The sequence below is a fragment of the Hemitrygon akajei genome, chromosome 9, assembly GCF_048418815.1.
Source record: "Hemitrygon akajei chromosome 9, sHemAka1.3, whole genome shotgun sequence".
Classification (NCBI taxonomy): domain Eukaryota; kingdom Metazoa; phylum Chordata; class Chondrichthyes; order Myliobatiformes; family Dasyatidae; genus Hemitrygon; species Hemitrygon akajei.
Window position 1 is genome coordinate 109,162,008 of NC_133132.1, and position 20,292 is coordinate 109,182,299.

The following is a 20,292-nucleotide window of genomic DNA, read 5'->3' on the forward strand; positions in this document are numbered from 1 at the left end:
CTGGCCACGTGCCACAGAGATCTGACCAGTGTCAGTATGCCATAAACCAGTGACCCTGAACCAGACAATTGCTACACAGGCCAGTGACCGTAAGCCATACAACTGCCACACTGCCTGAATAGTGTCCACACACCTCAGACAGATATTCTCAGCCAGTTACTCTGAATTACAGGGCACCACAGACAGATGTTGCACTGGTCAGTCAGAATCAGCGCACGCAACAAGATGTTGTACAGGAACCGACCGAGTCCCGGGAACAGACAGTACTGAGACCCCGCCCCTCCCATCTCCGGGTTGCCATGGGGAGGCCGCGGCGCTCGGCCAATCAACGGCGACGATGCTGGAGGGTGGTAGCACGGCGCTAGAGATGGCGGGTTTGCGGCGGCGGTGAAACGGAGCAGGTTGTCAATTCTTTCACATTCCACTTCCTGTTGTGCCGCCGCCATGCTGCTGTCGCTAGTGGTACACACGCACTCGCTGCGCTACTGGTTGCCCGCCGCCGTGATGTTGGGCACTGCGCCCGCCTACCTGCTCAGCTGGGCCGCCTGGCGCCTCCTGTCACTGCTACTGCCCGCACGCTTCTACCACCCGGTGGACGACCGGCTCTACACTGTCTACCAGAGCGTCGTGCTCTTCTTTTTCGAGAACTACACTGGGGTGGAGGTGAGTGCACCCCCTCCCTCTCCTCTTCCCCTCCATCCCTCTCCCCTTCCCTTCCCCTTCCCCTCTCCCCCCTCCCCTCCCCTTCCCCTCTCCCCCCTCCCCTCCCCTTCCCCTCTCCCCCCTCCCCTCCCCTTCCCCTCTCCCCCCTCCCCTCCCCTTCCCCTCTCCCCCCTCCCCTCCCCTTCCCCTCTCCCCCTCCCCTTCCCCTCTCCCCCCTCCCCTCCCCTTCCCCTCTCCCCCCTCCCCTCCCCTTCCCCTCTCCCCCCTCCCCTCCCCTTCCCCTCTCCCCCCTCCCCTCCCCTTCCCCTCTCCCCCCTCCCCTCCCCTCCCCCTCTCCCCTCTCCCTTCCCCTCTCCCTTCCCCTCTCCCCTTCCCCTCTCCCCTCCCCTCCCCCTCTCCCCTCCCCTCCCCCTCTCCCCTCCCCTCCCCCTCTCCCCTCCCCTCCCCCTCTCCCCTCCCCTCCCCCTCTCCCCTCCCCCTCTCCCCTCCCCTCCCCCTCTCCCCTCCCCCTCTCCCCTCCCCTCCCCCTCTCCCCTCCCCTCCCCCTCCCCCTCCCCCTCTCCCTCCCTTCCCTTCCCTTCCCTTCCCCTCCCTTTTCACCACCTCACCCCCCTCTTTCTCCTCCTGCATCCCTCCTTATTCCCCATTCATGCCCTCCCCTCCTCTGCCATCTACCCCCCTCTCGTCCCTCTCATTCCCATCCCGAGCCATACTTGTTTGAATACCAGGTTTCGTCATGTACATGTTATATTTAATTGTTGATGAAAGTAGTCAAGTAAACATGCACCAGAATGTTCCCTTATTGAAGGTGGAGTTGCTGTGTCTGGAGTCACCTTCAGCAAATCCTGAGCCAAAGGCAGCCAGGACTGAGTTCTTCGCCTTAGGCCAGTTGTGATTTCACTTTGTATTCTTATTCCACATTCCATTCTCACATATTCTGTAGTTACATTACATTGTTGTGACAGATAAGTTTAGTCTTTTATCATGTGCACATGACTCGCGTATAAGGAGCATTTGGTGGCTCTGGGCCAGAGTTTTGACGAGTGATCTAATTGAAATCTACTGAATATTGAAAGATTTAGATAAAGTGAATGTGCAGAAGATATTTCAAATAATGAGCAAGTCTAGAACCAGAGGACACAGCCTCAGAATAAACGACCATCCCTTTAGAACTGAGATGAAAGGAGATTTATTCAGCCCGAGGATGGAGAATCTGTGGAATTTAATGCCACAGATGAATGTGGAGGCTAAGTTATTGGGTAGTTTGGGAAAGATTATAGCATGTATAAAACAGTGGCAGATTGACAGCAAGCAAAAAGTGGGAATAAAGGGAGCCTTTTCTGATTGGCTGCAGGTGACTGGTGGTGGTCCATAAGAATCTGTGTTGGGACTGATTCTTTTTATGTTGTATGTTAATGATTTGAGTGATGGAATTGATGGCTTTCTTGCAAAGTTTGCAGAGATAGGAAGATAGCTGGATGGGAAGGTAGTTTTAAGGAAGTAGAGAGGCTACAGAAGGACAGATTAGGAGAATGGGCAAAGAAATGGCAGATGGAATACAGTGTTGGGAAGTGTATGGTCACACACTTCGGGTGAAGAAATGAAAGGGTTGACTATTTTCTAAATGAAGAGAATATACAAAAAAAACTGAGACGCAAAGGGACTTGGGAATCCTTGTTCTTGATTCCCTAAAGGTTAATTTACAGGTTGAGACTGGTGGGGAAGGCAATGCAATGTTAGCATTCATTTCAAGATGACTATAATATAAAAGCAAGGATGCAATCTTGAGACTTTTTATAAAGTCTCACTTGGTGTATTGTGAGCAGTTTTGGGCCCATTATCTTAGACTGGATGTGCTGAAACTGGAGAGGGTCCAAAGGAGGTTCACAAAAAAATATTCCAGGATTGAATGGTGTGTCATATGAAGAGAATTTGATGGCTCTGGGCCTAATTTCACTGGAATTCAGAAGAATGAGGGGTGACCTTGTAGAAACCTATATTGAATGGTGAAAGGCCTTGATAGAGTGGTTGTGGAGCAGATGTTTCCTATGGTGGGAGAATCTAAGACCAGAGGACACAGCCCCAGAATAGAGGGACGTTCTTTTAAAATGGAAATGAGGAATTTCCTTTAGCCAGAGAGTGGTGAATCTTTGGAATTCATTGTCACAAGCAGCTGTGGAGGCTGTCTTTATGTATATTTAAGGCAGCAGTTGATAGATTCTTGATTGGTCGGGGATGAAGGGATACAGGTAGAAGGCAGGAGATTAGGGCTGAGAGGAAAATTGGATCAGCCATAATGAAATGGCAGAGCGGACTCTGGGCCAAATGGCCTAATTCTGCTCCTCTAGCTTGTTTATTTCAAGCAGAAGTTGGTGGGTGCTTAATTAGCAAGGGTGTCAAAGTTTGTGGGGAGAAAGGAGAATTGGGGTTGAAGCATAAATCAGCCACATTAGAATGGCAGAACTGATTCAATGGACTGAATGGCCTAAACCTACTCCTATGTCAAGATTCAAGATTTTTTTTTACCCATGCTTCAGTATTCAAGTATAAAAGAATGAAATGATTGCTCTGGACATGATGCAGTGTTTAAAAAAAGCATAAAAAAACAAAATATAAACATGAAAATAATCTTAAAATGTACAAATTAAGTGTGTGTGTTTGTTTGTTTTCCGGTCCCACATTTATTTTCTAAATTTAGAATGTATTCAAGTAGGGTTTTTTTGAGCTAATCTACAAAACATTGTGCATCATGTCAAATAAACATAAAATTTCCAAAACCTGTCAACAACTTACTAAAAATTTAAAAACCAAAATTGTGAGGCTGAAAATTACTCTGAAAAATACCATTTGTATTTCCTTAGCAAACTTTCCTCCAGTACGTACAACACAGTATCTTACCTTACCAGCTCACCCAATGTGTTGAGGTCACCTGAATAAATACCCCCTCCCCCCGTAAGGTCCAACAGTATGGTAGATTTTTATCAGACCAAGCAAAACTGAAGACAAATCAGGAAAATAACAGAGAAGCAGAAATCTGGGGAAGGGTACAAGACCATTTCAAAAGCACTGAACATTTTTTTAAAAAAGAAGTGGAAACAATAAGAAACCACAACCACACTATAAGTCAGATTGCCTCTCTAAGCTTAGTTACCGGAGAAGAATGGCAATTGTAAGAGAGGTTACTGTGAGGCCAACAGTCGTCACTCTGAGCTGGAGAATTCTGTGGCTGCAACTGGAGATGAAATTCATGGCTTCATAATCTTGCACAAAATTTATGAAAGAGTGGCAAGGAAGAAGCCCTGGCTCAAAAAATTAAGCATATCCTTACCCATAAAACTGCAAAACATCACTTAAAAGATCTTGGAAAGATGTGGAAGAAGGTCTTGTGGTTGGATGAGACTGAAGTGGAACTTTTTTGCTTCAAGTGTTATGTGTGGCGTAAATCTAATACCTGTACTGTGCATCAGCCAGGTAACACCACCTCTACTGTAAAATACCACTTAATCCCTGATGGTTTTCAGCAGCAGGGACTGGAAGTCTGGTTTGATGGGAAGCTGAATGCTGGTAAATATGGAAAGGTCCTGGATAGAATCCTGCTAACCTCTGCCAGAAAGTTTAAACTGGTGAGAAACTTTGTCTTTCAGCAGGACGACAATCCAAAGCACACTTCTCAGAGCGACCAAGGAGTGCTTTAACTGAAGAAAATTGATATCCTTCAGTGACCCAGTAAGAATCCTGACCTTAACCTGATGGAACATCTCTGGCAAGATCTCAAGGCTGCTGCTCACCGCTGCTCCCCAACTAGCCTGGCATAGCTTAAGCAATTTTGCAATGAGAAATGGGAAAATCTTGCTCCATCACATTGTACAGAGCTAACAGAGATTTTGCCAGAAAGACTACTAGCTGTAATAATTGCAAGTTGCTCAACTAAGTACTGAGCAAAGGGGGATGAATACTTTTGAGCAACTGACATTATGGTTTTGGATATTTAGTCTTTCTTGCTTTACTATTTTCCCTGTTTTTTGTGGAAAAAAATGAGCATGTGATTCATAAATAGGAGATCAGAATTGGGTTTATAATCACCAGCATATCTCGTGAAATTCATTAACTTAGCGGCAGCAGTTCAATGCAATAAATAATATAGAAGATAAATAAGTAAATCAATTACATTATATGCATATTAAATAGATTAAAATTTGTGTAAGAACAGAAATAATATATATTTTAAAAAGTGAGGTAGTTTTCACGGGTTCAATGTCCACTTAGGAATTGGATGGTAGAGGGGATGAAGCTCTTCTTGAATCGCTGAGTGCGTGTCTTCAGGCTTCTGTACCTCCTACGTGATGGTGACAATGAGAAAAAAGCATGCCCTGGATGCTGTGGGTCCTTAATAATGGACGCTGCCTTTCTGAGACACCGCTCCTTGAAGATGTCCTGGGTATGTTGTAGGCTAGTACCCAAGATGGAGCTGACTAAACTTATGACCCTCTGCGGTTTTTTTTCGGTCCTGTGCAGTAGCCCCACCATACCAGACAGTGATACAGCTCTCCACAACCACTCTTAGGCCTTTCAGTATTTGATAGGTTTCAAAGAGATCCCCCCCTCATTCTTCTGAAATCCAGCAAACACAAGCAGAGTCATCAAACTCTTTTTGTTTGTTAACCCTTTCATTCCCAAAATGATTCTCGTGAATCTCCTCTGCACCCTCTCATATCCCACCAGAGATTTTCTGAGATGAGGCCCAAAACTGCTCACAGTATTCCAAGTGCACTTTAAACATTTGCCTTCCTGACCACTGACTCTGCTTGCAAATTGCCCTTGATGGAATCCTGCACAAGGACTTCCAAGTCCCTTTACACATTTGGTTCTCTCCCCTTTAGTCAATATCTTTATTCCTCCTATCAGTGTGCATGACCATGCACTTCTTTGCCCATTCTTGAATCTGTCCAAGTCGTTCTACAGACTCTCTGCTTCATAAACACCACCTGCCCCTCCACCTAACTTTTTGTTGTCTGCACACTTGGCCATAGTGCCATCCATTCTGTTATTCAAATCATTGACATACAAAGTGAAAAGAAGCAGTCCCCACACCTCTGTGGTCACCATTTGTCACCAGCAGCCAACTATAATAAGCCTCCTTATTCGGACTTTGCCTCCTGCCAATCAGCTAATCTATCCATGCTTGTATCTTTCCTGTAATACTGTAGTCTCTTATCTTGTTAAATAGCCTCTTGTGCGGCACATTGTCAGGGGCCTTCTGAAAATCCAAGTTAACGACAGCCACTGACTCTGCTTTGTCTGTCTGCCATTTATTCCCTCTAAGAGTTCCAACAAGTTTGTCAGTCAAGCTTTCCCCTGAAGGAAACCATACTGACTTAGGCCTACTTTATCATACACCTCCAAGTACCCAGAAATCTCATTCATAGTAATAGATTCAAACATGTCAACCGCTGAAGGCAGGCAAACTGGCATATAATTTCTTTTTTTCTGCTTTCTTAAAGGTTTGAGTGCTGTGCAATTATCCAGTCCTCGAATATGATTCCAGAATCTGGTGATTCTTGAAAGATCATTACTAATCCCCACAATCTCTTCAGTCACCTCTTTCAGAACCCTGGAGTGTGGTCTAGGTGACTTAGCTTCCCAAGCACCTTCTCCTTAGTAATAACAACTGCACTCACTTATACCCTCTGACATTCTTGAATATCTGGCATACTGCTAGTGTCTCCACAGCAAAAACTGACACAAAATACTCTAAGTATTAAATAATACTATAAGATATGGGAGCAGAATCAGGCAGTTTGGCCCATCATGTTTGCCTTGTCATTCCATCATGGCTGATTTATCCTTATGAAATCTATTCTGTCTTTCCCTAACCTTGATGTCTTTACCGATCAAGAGCCTATTAATCTCCACTTTAAGTATACCCAATTTCCACAGCCGTCTGTGGCAGTGCTTTCTACAGATTCACCACTCTGGCTAAGGAAATGCCTTCTCTCTTCTAAAAGGACTCCATCTATTCTGAGGCTATTGTCACTATAGGAAACATCCTCTTCATGTCCCTCTATCTATTTCAATATTCAAAAGATTTCAATGAAATCTCTTCCAACACCCCCCATTCTTCTAAACTTTAACGAGTACATGTGCAGAGCCATTAGATGGTCCTTGTAAACACTTTTCATTCCTAGAATCATTCTCGTGACCTTCCTCTGAACTCTCTCTAATGCCAGCACAGCTATTTTTAGATAAGAGGCCCAAAACTGCCCACAATACTCCAAGTTTGGTTTGACCAACACCTTTTAAAGCCTTAATGTGGATGACATTAATCCTCAATGCAAAACTTCATTTCAAACTCAGATATTGGATCAATTTTTCTGATTAGGGAAGAGCAAAGGCAGTTGTCAGGAAAACAGCTTAACTGAACATCCAATCACAAAGAAAGAGAAAATCTGCAGATGCTGTGAATCTGAGCGTGCACAAAATGCTGGAGGAAATCAGCAGGCCAGGCAGCATCAAGGGAAAGAGGGGTCCTGTTGAAGGGTTTCGACCCGAAATGTCGACTGCACTCTTCCTAGATGCTGCCTGGCCTGCTGAGTTCCTCCAGCGTTTTGTGTGTATTGCTCTCTTGTTTGTAATTGAATATCCAATGCACATTTGCCAGCCCACCCAACTACATTTTACAGTTTGTGGTTGTTGGAGTCACAGGAGTAAATCTGAGCTGCAAAAGTTACTTGATCAGTTTTTATCTTTTGCTGGGCACTTCAGTAAATTGGTGAATCGGATTATTATTTTCATATGTTAAGATGGTCTTGCATGCCGTTCAATTCATTACAATAATGCATTGAGGTAGTATAAGGTCAAACAATAAGAGTGTATAATTAAGTGTTACAGTGCAATGCAAGTACCGTAGATTCCGGACTACAGAGCGCACCTGATTAAAAGCCACAGGCTCTAATTTTAGAAAGAAAATCAATTTTGTACTTGTACAAGCCGCACCGGATTTTAAGCCGCAGGTGTCCCACGTTGTAATATGAGATATTTACACAGAAAGATATTACACGTGAGGATTTTTTAACTTTTAATTAAATCCGTATGGTAACATAAACAAATACATATTGCAAATGCTTTTTTTCGAACCGTGCCTGTAACACGGCTACTTTTAAATATACATACGTATCGGTAACACACAAATTACGTTGCGTATACTTTTTTACTGAACAGTGCACGAACAACATTCCAATATCTCCTAACGACTGGTAAAAAAATATATATACTGCAGCCTACCAGGAAAAGTTATTGATCGCCTTTAACTTAAAAGCTGCATCATATGTTTGCAGCGTTCTCGTGCGGGTCTAATGCGCTCGCCCCCTCCTTTCCGTTTATCGCAAACCGGTATTTTCTCCACAAGACGCGACGAAACCGGATGTGACGTCATAGCATCCCGGGATGTAGTACAGAAAACAAATATACTTAAAACACTTCTAACTTTAACTAGAAAATACTAACAAATGAATTACTAAGCGAAAATATTATAAACTAAATAACTGCCATAAAGGCAGCACAATGCTTTTCTTCGAGTGTTTTCCATGTTGATGAGGGTGAGTACAAATGACTGATTTACAATAATTTAATTGTGAAAGTGCACTTGATTTATCGTACAATTTCATTGGACCTCTGTGAACTACTCATCAATTTTATTGGTCTACTGTTACGAGGCAAAATGTTTTTGGCGGCATGAAAAAAAACCATGCATTAGCCGCACCGTAGTAAAGGCCGCAGTGTTCAAAGCGTGGGAAAAAAGTAGCGGCTTATAATCCGGAATCTATGGTAGTAATAACTCAAGACGTAGAATTTAGATTTAAGTCTACGATTGTAATAGAAGTCGTGAGTGAATCTGCAAAAAAGCTACTTGGAATGAGTCCCCACACTTCAGCATGATCTTCAAAGTCTAAGGTAAATTATCATCGAAGTATGTATATGTCATTATGTACTACCCTGTGGTTTTCTTGCAGGCATTTACAGTAAAACAAAATACAACAGAATCAATGAAAAGTATACATAGACTGACAATGGGCAAAAGAAGACAGATTGCACAAATAGAAAAAAACCGAACATAATAATAAATAAGTGGTACTGTTAGTGTTTTGTGATGTGCCAGATTTGCTTCAGCTTCCAAGAAAATAGGCAAGCTGTCTTTATGATGTTACCAGTATTTCTTAGCCCTTTATGATATACTAGACAAGGGGGTGACCCGTTGGGGCACCCTTTGAGACAAAGGTAGTGCAGTCTGATGTGACCAGAATGAACATTAAATTTTCAAGAATGCTATTGGTATTACTTTGCTTTGGAAATTGAAGATGAAAAATTCAGTTTATTGAAGAGGCATAACAAAGAAAATATAGCTCTTCCTGGTTTAACGACGGACACTTCTGATGGCAACGTTTCTAGTTTTCTTCTGACAGATCGGAGACTCGGCTGACAGCTCACCCCAACTCCCCCTCCCTCCGTAGAACCGCAATCAGCTGTCTCTACTTACTGTCTAGCCTGGGTTTCAACTCAACCATGTGGACTACAGCTCCCACAATGCACGTCGGGAGTGATGGCCCAAACGCAGATGCAGTCCCTTTCTGCTGGTGGGGGTAGGTGATGTTGATGGGTTATCATGTGATATATTTGGAGAAGTTGACCATTTCCCAGATTAAACTTTTGAAAAAATTGTTCAGTTTTTCCATGTTTTGTCCCTAGCTCTGACTGCAGTCTGCTTTTCAATCATGGACCCATTTCTATCCTGAAGCTCCAACATCAATTTTTTAAAAGTGGTGCCCACTCAGATTTTTTTTTCTTTATGATAGTTGGCTGAACGCAAATATAATTTTAGACTACTAGCATCACATAGGAATTAAGAAAAACAAGAAATTAACTTCCATTGAATATAATGTGTTTAATTGCACAACAGTGCTGACGTTTTGTAATAGTTCAACTGAGCTAAAAATGTTATGTTGATCATTTTTGTTTGTACTCGGTGTGCAAGTCTTTGTGTTTAAATATCTAACAATAATTAGCCAGCATCGATGGATTCCAGCTGCACTGATATTGTTTCTACATGATTGAATGTCCTGTTGAAACCTTTCACTGTACTCAGATACGAAGCAGTAACACCAAAGCCTCCAAGATGCTGATTATTCTTGATGATATTGATGGCGCTCTCCTAAATGGACGTGACTGCTGTCCTTTGACTGCAGCAAAGGGTTTGATGAGTGTCTCAAAGCACGTCATTGCAATAAGATTTAATTATCTCTTATTGATAGGTGGCAGTTATATCTGTCCCAATCCTGCACATGTTGATCGTGATATGTGACCGCTTGAAATAGAGTTGCCCTGCCCTTTTGCTCCGGTTGGTGTTGCTGCTGATGTGGGTTGAGCACATACATCTTGGTGCCGCATCCTGATTTCCATGATGGCGGATCAGCTCTTGGGTGAAAATAGGGCAGTTGTTTTTGGCGAGTGAACAATTTTATACAAATGTATAACCCTGAACTTTCAAGCAACACACACAAAATGCTAATGGAATGTAGCAGGCCAGGAAGAAGTACAGTCGATGTTTCGGTCCGAGTCACTTCGTCAGGACTAACTGAAAGAAAAGATAGTAAGAGATATGAAAGTGGGAGGGGAAAATCCGAAATGATAGGAGAGGACAGGAGGGGGAGGGATAAAGCTAAGAGCTGGGAAGTTGATTGGCAAAAGGGATACACAGCTGCAGAAGGGAAAGGATCATGGGACGGGAAGCTAGGGAGAAAGAAAGAGGGAGGGGAGGACCAGAGGGAGATGGAGAACAGGCAAGGGGTGATTGTGAGAGGGGCAGAGAGGGGAAAAAAAAAGGGGGAGAGATAAATAAGGGATGGGGTAAGAAGGGGAGGAGGGCTCCCACCTGAGTGTGGCTTCATCTTGACAGTAGAGGAGGCCATGGATAGACATATCAGAATGGAACGTGGAATTAAAGTGTGTGGCCACTGGAAGGTCCTGCTTTCTCTGGTGGACAGAGCGTAAGTGTTCAGTGAAACAGTCTCCCGGTCTGCGTCAGGTCTCACCAATATATAGAAGGCCGTACCGGGAGCACCGGACACAGTATATCACACCAGCCATCTCACAGGTGAAGTGTTGCCTCACCTGGAAGGACTGTCTGGGGCCCTGAATGATGGTGAGGGAGGAAGTGTAAGGGCAGGTGTAGCACTTGTTCCACTTACAAGGATAAGTGCCAGGAGGGAGATTGGTGAGAGGGGTGGGGGGGGACAAATGGACAAGGGAGTTGTGTAGGGAGCGATCCCTGCGGAAAGCAGAAAGGGTGGGGAGGGAAAGATGTGCTTGGTAGTGGGATCCCGTTGGAGGTGGCAGAAGTTATGGAGAATTATATGTTGGACCCTGAGGTTGGTGGGGTGGCGGGGGGATGGGGTGAGAGCAGATGTATGTGAAATGGGAGAGAACCCTGAACTTTGCCTGCATTCTGTAAGTTAGCGCATTTTAAGTCAATTTAGCCAAAAATAATGCTGCTGTAATGCACTATTTGCACTAATTGGAGGTCACAAACAGACAGAGCATGAGAGTTTTAGTATACTAGACAATTGGGTGACCTGTTGGGGCACCCTTTGAGAGAAGGGTAGTGCAGTCTGATGTGACCAGAATGAACATTAAATTTTCCTGAATGCTATTGGTATCATTTTGCTTTGGAAATTGAGGAAGAAAACCTCAGTTTATTAAAGAAGAACGACACGTAGCAAGGCAAAATAGCTCCTCCTCGTTTAACGAAGGATACTTGATGACACTTGATTTCTGGTTGATCTGCCACTCTTGTGCCTCTTGTCATTCTGGAGATGTGCAGTTCTTTCATCCACCATCTCTTCATCTCTTCTGCTGTTTATTCTTTGTCTCTGATCCTGGAGGCGTGTATTTCGCAGTTCCTTTGTCTCTCCTCCTATGCCAGTTGTTGCCATTTTGGAGACGTGCATGCCTATCCTCTTCTGTCTCTCCTTCTCTCATTTTTTTTGTCCTGACTCTGATCCTGGAGTTGTGTGGCCCTGGTGTCATCCGATTCTTGTTCTCTCCCTCTCCCTGCCATGTCCCGTCAACATTTGGTGTTGTCTCTTGACCAGAATGTCCCCCTTCTTTTTCCACGTGGAATAATTAGGCTGACCATATTTTTTTTACCCTAATGCTGGATAGAAGCTTCAAAGCAGTAACACCAAGGCCTCCAGGAATGCTGATTATTCATGATGATGTGGTTGGTGTTCTGCTGAATGGACATGATATGGTCACTGCTGTCCTTTGACTGCAGCAGAGGGTTTGATGGGTGTCTCAAAGTACATCATTACAATAAGATTTAATTATCACTTATTGTTGAGTGGTAGTTAGATCTGTCCCAATCCTGCACATGCTGATGGTGATATGTGACTGCTCAAAATACAGCTGCCCTGCCCTTTTGCTCTGGTTGGTGTCGCTGCTGAGGCTGGCCATGCACATATATCTTGGTGCTGCATCCCGATTACCATGATGGCGGATCAGCTCTCGGGTGAAAGTGGGGCTGTTGATTTTGGCGAGTGAAAAATTTTATACAAATATATAACTCTGAACTTTGCCTGCATTCTCTAAGTTCTGGAATTTGAAGCTGTTCACCCTCTCCACCTCTGACCCACCAGCGAGAACTGTTACATGGACTCCTAACTTACCCTTTCTGAAGTCTACGATTAACTCCTTGGTTTAGTTGAAATTCCTGTACCACTAAAGCAGTTGGTCTGTCTCACTTCAGTATGCTGACTCATCACCAGTTGTGATTCAGCTAACAGCATTGTCATTGACAGTTTTATTAGAGATGTGCTTAGCCCCACAGTTTTGGGTGTGTGCACTGCATTGAGATGTGCCTGTGTTTGTGGTTGATAGTATAATACAGGTCTCCCCCACTATCCGAAGGTAGAGCGTTCCTATGAAACAGTTCATAAACTGGGATGTTGTGAACTGAAGTAGCAACTACCATTTATTTATATGGGAAAAATTTGTGAGTGTTCACAGTGTTACGAATGAGGAGCAACTCTGATGGGCAGAAGGGTACAGAATCGCCAATGCCCCCCCCCCCCCTTTTTGGAGAATAGCAAATCGCTACTATTCCGATGCTGTTATCAAAGGAAATGAGAGAGATAAACAGCTCATACAAATTTATGAGAGGGGCACAGCACAGGTTGGAATGTCTCCTATTGGCAAGGAGAGAGATTACTGCTATTGTCTCTTGGAGAAAGAATCGTGTATTGAGTACTGTTCTATTCATTGAAACCCCTCAGGGGGCAACCAGAGTGGTCTGGTTGAGGGATTGCATCATCCCAACCTGATTGACACCTGAGACCCCGTGAGTGGGGATAAAAGTAGGGTCTGGGGAACACCCCTCAGACGCACCAGGAGAGACGTTCCGAGACTGGTGGGGGCTTGTGTGTGTGTCCACCCTTGCCTGGGTGACGAGTCCTCCACGGAACGGTCTAGCTAAAGGAAGGAGATGGATCAAGATTGTAAAACGGAAAGTCGGCAAGTTTCTCTCTTTCTCTCTCCCCCTCCCCCTCCAACAATTACAACACAGTGAACAACAACTACTGCAGCCTGTATGAACTGAACTGAACTTTATATTTCCATCGGACAATTCATTATCCCCTAGACAACGATAGAGCTTATTGATTATTATTATACCCGCACTTTTAGGTTTAGTATTGATGTCGTATATTATCTGTATATTTGCATTGATATTATTTTTGTATATTTTTACTAATAAATACTGTTAAAAATAGTATCATCAGACTTCAACGGATACTCCTATCTCTGCTGGTAAGATACCCAGTTATGGGGTTCGTAACAACAGACCCAAAAAAAATCTACCAAATCATGCCAAATAACACATAAAACCTAAAATAATAGTAATATATAGTAAAAGCAGGAATGATCTGATAAATACACAGCCTATATAAAGTAGGAATACCTTTCTGCAATTGTTGCAGCACTGTCCACAGCAGCGAAAATCTCATGCAAGCGCTCTTGGCGGCACTCGTGGCAAAAACAGTCAACGCAAGCGCTCTCAACAGAAGCACTCTTTCCAGTAACCTTTAAGCTATGAAGCTGCCAAATCATACCAAAAAACACATAAAAATACACGGCCTATATAAAGTAGAAATAATGTATGTACAGTCTAGTTTCACTTACTGGAATTGGGAAGACAGCGAGCACGCTGATGATGGTGTGTTAGGCTGAGTCGTCGGAGGCTGGGGTGTCATCTCATTGTCATCTGTTTCCATCAGGGCAGGCAGGTCACCTTCTTCCATGTCTGCCTGCCTCGATGTCGAAGGTCGAGGTTCGTTGTCTGTTATGGCTGATGTGGAAGGCTTGAAAAACGACAGTATGCTTGACTGCTTAGCCTCATGCATTTTTCTATCATACAGTTCTTTGTAAGTACTCAAACCATCCTGCAAATATGCCCTAAACCTACGTACCCTTTCAAAATTGTCAGTCGCAGCAAAGATCTCATGCAATTGCTTCACGTTCAGTTCCTGGATGACTTCACTTTCGGGCCGTTCGCTACTGCGTTCGGTTTCAATTGTTATCCTTTCCTCTTCATCAGCCTTTCATCTGTCAGTTCTTGGTCATGGGCTGCCAAAACCTGTTCCACAGCATCTTTGTCAACTTCCACAAACCCAACCTCCTTAGCCAAATTCACTATGTCCTTACTTGGTTCACCACAATCGAAATGTTTAATTATGTCTAGTTTTACACTAAGTGTTACGCCTTTATGCTGTCTTTTAGGCTTTTCCGATACCTTTAGAACTCATATTGCTAACGGATGCACAAAATAAATTGACATAAAGCACAGATGCTCACAGGCACGTGTTTAAGCAATGCAGGCTAGAATGCAGTTCCGGGGGAGGAGCTTGGCTGCTCGGGGTGCACGCTGCCTTTTCTCGCAACAGTGAAAACACCTTCTGTTAGCAAAAACAGGTACCATAACTAATGTAGGTCTTTCATAACAGCGAGGTGTCGTAAAGCGAACGTTCGAAAAACGGGGGTCACCTGTAGTTTACATGGCAAAGGAATGTGATACCATGTGTATGATGCTTTCAGAATAATTTAGATTATATATAGAAAGAATTCAGAATCAAATTTATTATCACTGATGTGATGTGAAATTTGTTGTTTTGCAGTGATAGTACACTACAAGGACATAAATATCTAAATTTAAAATATGCTACAGGAATAATGTGTTAAAGAATTCATAGAACTTTTAGGAGTCTGAAGGGAAGGAAGCATTGATTTTTGATTTCAACCCCAAATCAGGACCTGAAACTTCAATAGTACTTTTCCCCTTGCAGATTGTGGCTAGGGCAAGAAGAGATCCCTTTCATGATTAGCATAACTGTTTAAGTGGAGTCACGGGTGATGGCTGTGATTTTTAATGAGTATTTCTTATCAATTTTTGCTGCGGAGATCATCATTAATGCTGTGGATTTTTTTAAAAACTTTTTTTTATTGTATTTTCAAGTAGTTACAGAATAAAAGTGTATGAAAAAGAAAATGTATGTTACCCATCCCCCCTCCCCTTAACCCCTCCCCCCTAACATCCCTATAGAAAAAAAAGAAAAAAGAAAGAAAAAAAAACAAGAAGAAGGAATGCCTGGATATTGGAAGATCCCCACATGCTCCATGGAGTTCATAATAACTTTAGTATATATATTTATTTCTTTCCCCAAGTAACCAATTATTTCATCTTCGGAGCACCTATATATTTAATCCTATCTTTTGTAAATAAGGGCGCCAAATTTTCAAAAATGTTTCATATTTATCTCTTAAATTATAAGTAATTTTTTCAAGTGGAATACAAATGCTGTGGAATTGAGGCAAATGTGTTATTGTGTTGGACCAAAGCCTTAAAACTCATTAAGCTGGATAAAACTCCAGGGCTTACCCTAGTGTATCATTGGACTTTGTGGGAAACTGGAGAAGAAATTGCAGCGGTCTTTGCAGAGAGATTTGCTTCATCTTTAGTCACAAGTGAAATTCCGGAAAACTGGAGGATGCTTACTGTACTTTAAGAAGGTCAGCAAAATGATGGAGAAGAAATAATAAACACGAGATTCTACAGGTGTTGGTAATTCAGAGCTGCAAACAAAATGCTGGAGGAACAGCAGATCAGGCAGCATATGTGGAAATGAATAAAACGCTGATGTTTTGGAGAGCATGACCCTTCATCATGACTGGAAAGGAAAGCGGAAGATGTCAGGAAAAGGTGGGAGGAAGGGAAGGATTAAAAGCTGGAAGGTGATGGGTGAATTACAAACAAGAGAAAATCTGCAGATGCTGGAAATCCAAGCAGCACACAAACTGCTGGAGGAACTCACGAGGCCAGGCAACATCTATGGAAAGATGTTTTGGTCTGAGACCCTTCATCAGGTGATAGGTGAAACCAGGTGAGTGAGGGGGATGGAGTCGGAAGTTGGGAGGAAATGGATGGAAAAAGTAAAGAGCTGAAGAAGAAGGAATCTTGATAGGAGAGGAGAGTGGATCATGGGAGAAAGCGAAGGAAGAGGGATACCAGGTAGAGGTGATAGGCAAGTGAGAAGAGGTACGAAACCCAGTTGGATAGGCATATGGGTGATTATTGAAAATTGTTGAGGGAAGATCTTGGTAAAAGGGAGGAGAGGAACAGTAAAGGTGAAGAAAAGGAGTGTGCTTGAAAATGGAAAATTCAGTGTTCCTACCATTACTTGGTCATCTTCCTGAGGACAATATAAGGTGCTCTTCTTCTAGTTTGTATTTGGTCTCACCATGCTGTTTAGACGGGTGAGGGAAGATGGAATGCAATGGGAATGGAAAGAGAAGTTGAGATGGTGTGCCAGGAGCTCAATATGGCTGCTACAGACAGAGCATGGGTGCTGTGGTAAACAGTCGCCCTGTTTGTTTCTTTTTCTCACAGATTTTAAGGAGCCCACACCGAGAGCACCAAATTCAATATGACAGGATGGTAGAAGTACATGTGAATTTTACCCTCACCTCGAGGGGCATTTTGTGTCCCTGGGTGGTGATGAAGGAAAAGGTGCAGGCGCAAGCGTTGGTCATCCTGTGCAAAATGCCAGGGATGTAAAGGATGAGTGTGCCCTGCAGAAGGGGGACAGGGCTGGGGAGAAAAGAGGAAGATGTGGGATACCATTGTGCTTGCAGAGGTGGCAAAGGGCAATCTGCTGGGTGCAGAAGCTGGTGAGAACTTTCTCTGTTCTATAGTACATGCATGGAAATAATCCTTTCGGCCCAAACAGAACATTGTTGCTGCGGTTCCCTGTTGGCTGCATTTTCCCCATAACCCTCTTAAGTGTTGCAGTTGTAGCTGCTGGATCTGAGGCGAGGGTAGGTGAGAGTGTACATGCAGCCAGTGGGGGGTGGGAGGAAGAAACAGTGTGGGTGCTAGCTTGTCAGTAATTGGGTTTAAATGACTTCAACACTGAGAATGGTCTTGGAGCTGTTAACTTGAACATAAAAGAATTAGATCATGGTGAATCCTATTGTGCATTCACTTTCATTTCTAGAAATGTAAATGTTATACTAGACAGAGGTTCCAAAAGTGTTTCAAATAAACGTTTGAATGAGTGTTGAAACAGCGTCATGAGACGTGAACAGTTGTCTAGAGCAAAAGCAGAAAAGTTTTTCTTGTTCTGGATTGTTTTTTTTTGAGTGATTGAGCGAATGAGTGATTGAATCCATGTTGTACAAAAACAGTGATTTATACTGCATCTACACTATCAGAATGCTATGGTGCCCAACTGAGAACATAGAATAGTACTTCTATTTTGTTTGAAGAGTAATGTTTAACAATACCAAACTAGCAATTGGTGACTTGTTGCATCGGACAAAATAAAACTGATTTTTTTTTCTGGAATAATAACAAAATTACAGCGGAGCTAAAAAGTTTGTGAATCCTGTAGAATTTTCTCTGTTCTTCATAAATATGACTGAAAATGTGATCAGATCTTCATGTAAGTCCTAAAACTAGATAAAGAGAACTCAATTAAATAAATAACACAAAAGCATTGTACTTGTTCATTTATTTATTGAGAAAATGATCCAATAATACATGCATTTGTTGGAAAAAGTATGTGAACCTCTGGGGTAATGTCTTCTATAAAAGCTAGTTGGAGTTGGTTGTTCCAATCCATGAGATGAGATTGGAGGCTTGGGTTGTTGAGGTGTCCTGCCCTGTATTTAAAAAAAAGACACACAAAGTCAGGTTACTTACAGAGCCTGCAAGATCTGTTTATGTGCACCATGCCTCAATCAAAACTACTTTCAGAGGGCCTTAGAAGAAGAATTGTAGAGATGCACCAAGCTGGAAAGGCTATAAAAGCATTTCTAAAGATCTCAGTCAGGTCCATAAGTAAGAGAAATTGTCTACGAATGGAAGAAACTCAGTAGTGTTGCTACTCTCCCTAAGAGTGGGCATCCTGCAAAGATCACACCAAGAGCACAGTGTGCAATGCTAAAGTAGTAGAAAAAGAACAAAAGGGTAACAGCAAAAGACCTGCAGAAATTCCTAGAACTTGCTATGTCTCTGTTCATGTTTCCACTTTCAGAAAAACACTGAACAAGAATGGTGTTCATGGAAGGACACCATGGAGGAAACCACTGTTCTCCAAACAAAACATTGCTGCACATCTCAAGTTTGCAAAAGAAACATTCTACAATGCTTCTGGGACAATGTTCTGTGGACGTATGAGACAAACTATTGTGCAGAAATGCACACTGCTATGTTTCAGGAAAAAAAGGGCACTGCACACCAACGCCAAAACCTCATCCCATCTGTGAAGCATGGTGGAAGGAACATCATGGATTGGGGATGCATTGGTTTCTCAGGGCCTGGACAGCTTGCAGTTATTGAGGGAACAATAAATTCATAATTGTATCAAGACATTTTACAGGAAAATGTCAGGGTAGCAGTCCATCACCTGAAGCTTAATACAATAGCAAGACAACGATTCAAAAGACAAAAGAATAATTCAACACCAGAATGGTTTAAAAAGAAGAAAATTTTTGTTTTGGGATGGCGGAGTCAAAGTCCTATAGAAATGTTGTGAAAGGACCTGGGGCAAGCAGTTCATGCAAGGAAACCCAGCAACATGCCAGAGTTGAAGCAGTTTCATAAGGAGAAATGGCCTAAAATTCCTTCAAGTCAATTTATAGGACTGCTCAACATTTTCTGGAAACATTTGGTTGAAGTTATTGCAGTGTAAGGGAGTCACACCAGTTACTGAAAGCAAATGTTCACATACTTTTGCCAGCAAATGTACGTAATATTGATCATTTTTCTCTACCATTAAATGAGGAAGTATATCATGATTTTGTGTCATTTATTTAATTGGATTCTGGTATTCTGGTTTTGGGACTTGCAAAAAGATCTGATCACATTTTCGGTCATATTTATGCAGAAATAGAGAAAATTCTACAGGGTTCACAAGCTTTATAGCCCCACTGTTAAAAGTAGACGTCAACATCAGTTGAGATAAAATTGACAAATTCGTTCATTTTCAGATTGGATTTTAAAATTTTTGTGTGGGCGCAATCTTCTTCAATGCCGTTTGCCAACTTGTCCAGAGTAAAACATACTTGAAATGTATTTCAGTAGGGATTAGAAACTACTCAAGCTAAAGAGTTACCCTGGCAATGAAGTTTTGAAGATTAATTGGTCTGGACAGAATATTGATTTTAGATTAGTGTTTCATCTATTTCCAAGTCATTCAGCCTGTTGGGCAAATGCCTGGCAAGACCTTATAAATTTTAATTTCAAAAGGCAATTATGAATGTAGTTATATTAAGAGTTATGATAAATCTTACTCAGGATAGAGAGTTCATATTGGTAGAAGATCAAATGCAATGGTTTGTTTAAATTATTGCTCTGCACGAATAAGATGAACAGTATTAATCCACATCTCTGGAGGCTTCAAAGTTCAAATAAGTTTATTATTAAAATACATGTCACCGTATACAACCCTGAGATTCATTTTTTGGGGGATTCACAGTAAATACAAAGAAACACAATAGAATCAATGAAAACTGCACACGGAAATGGACAAACAACAGATGTGTTAAAAAGGAAAAAGAAGAAAAACGATAATAATTAATGAATATTGAGAACATGAGTTGTGGAGTCCTTGAAAGTGAGTCCATGGCCTTCACACATAAGCTTCCAAATATATTGTTAATTTTTAATATTCTTAGTTAGAATGTTCTTTGGGATGAGGCACTGTCATTATCAGTTACGGAGAAGTATAAATACTTCAAGCACTGCCCTATAGCTGTTTCAGTATCATAATGGCATAAATCTGATGTATTCCAGATCAGATTCCTGTCCTGTCACCAAATTCAATAAATTGCCTCGGGGAACTCATAATAGCAGAGAAGTGAGAAATAGCCAGAGGAGTGTGGGAGAAAAAGAAAGGTCGGCCTGTTATTGGAGGAGGCAGCAACTTTGTTTTGTGAGTGAGTGAGTGAGTTTGTGTGTGTGTGTGTGAGAGAGTAAGAGAAAGAGAGAGAGCAGCTCTTGGATTCTGCAAAATACATCCGGTATGT

General features: G+C 42.5%; 1 protein-coding gene across 1 annotated transcript in view; it reads left to right on the forward strand.

Annotated features, from left to right (window-relative positions):
- Nucleotides 1-277: 277 nt before the first annotated feature.
- agpat5 (1-acylglycerol-3-phosphate O-acyltransferase 5 (lysophosphatidic acid acyltransferase, epsilon)) overlaps nt 278-20,292 on the forward strand; it is a 155,273-nt gene continuing 135,258 nt past the window's right edge. The window contains exon 1 of the mRNA XM_073056762.1: nt 278-663. Within this exon, the coding sequence (XP_072912863.1) occupies nt 445-663 (219 nt within the window). The 5' untranslated portion in view covers nt 278-444. The remainder of the gene's footprint in view (nt 664-20,292) is intronic.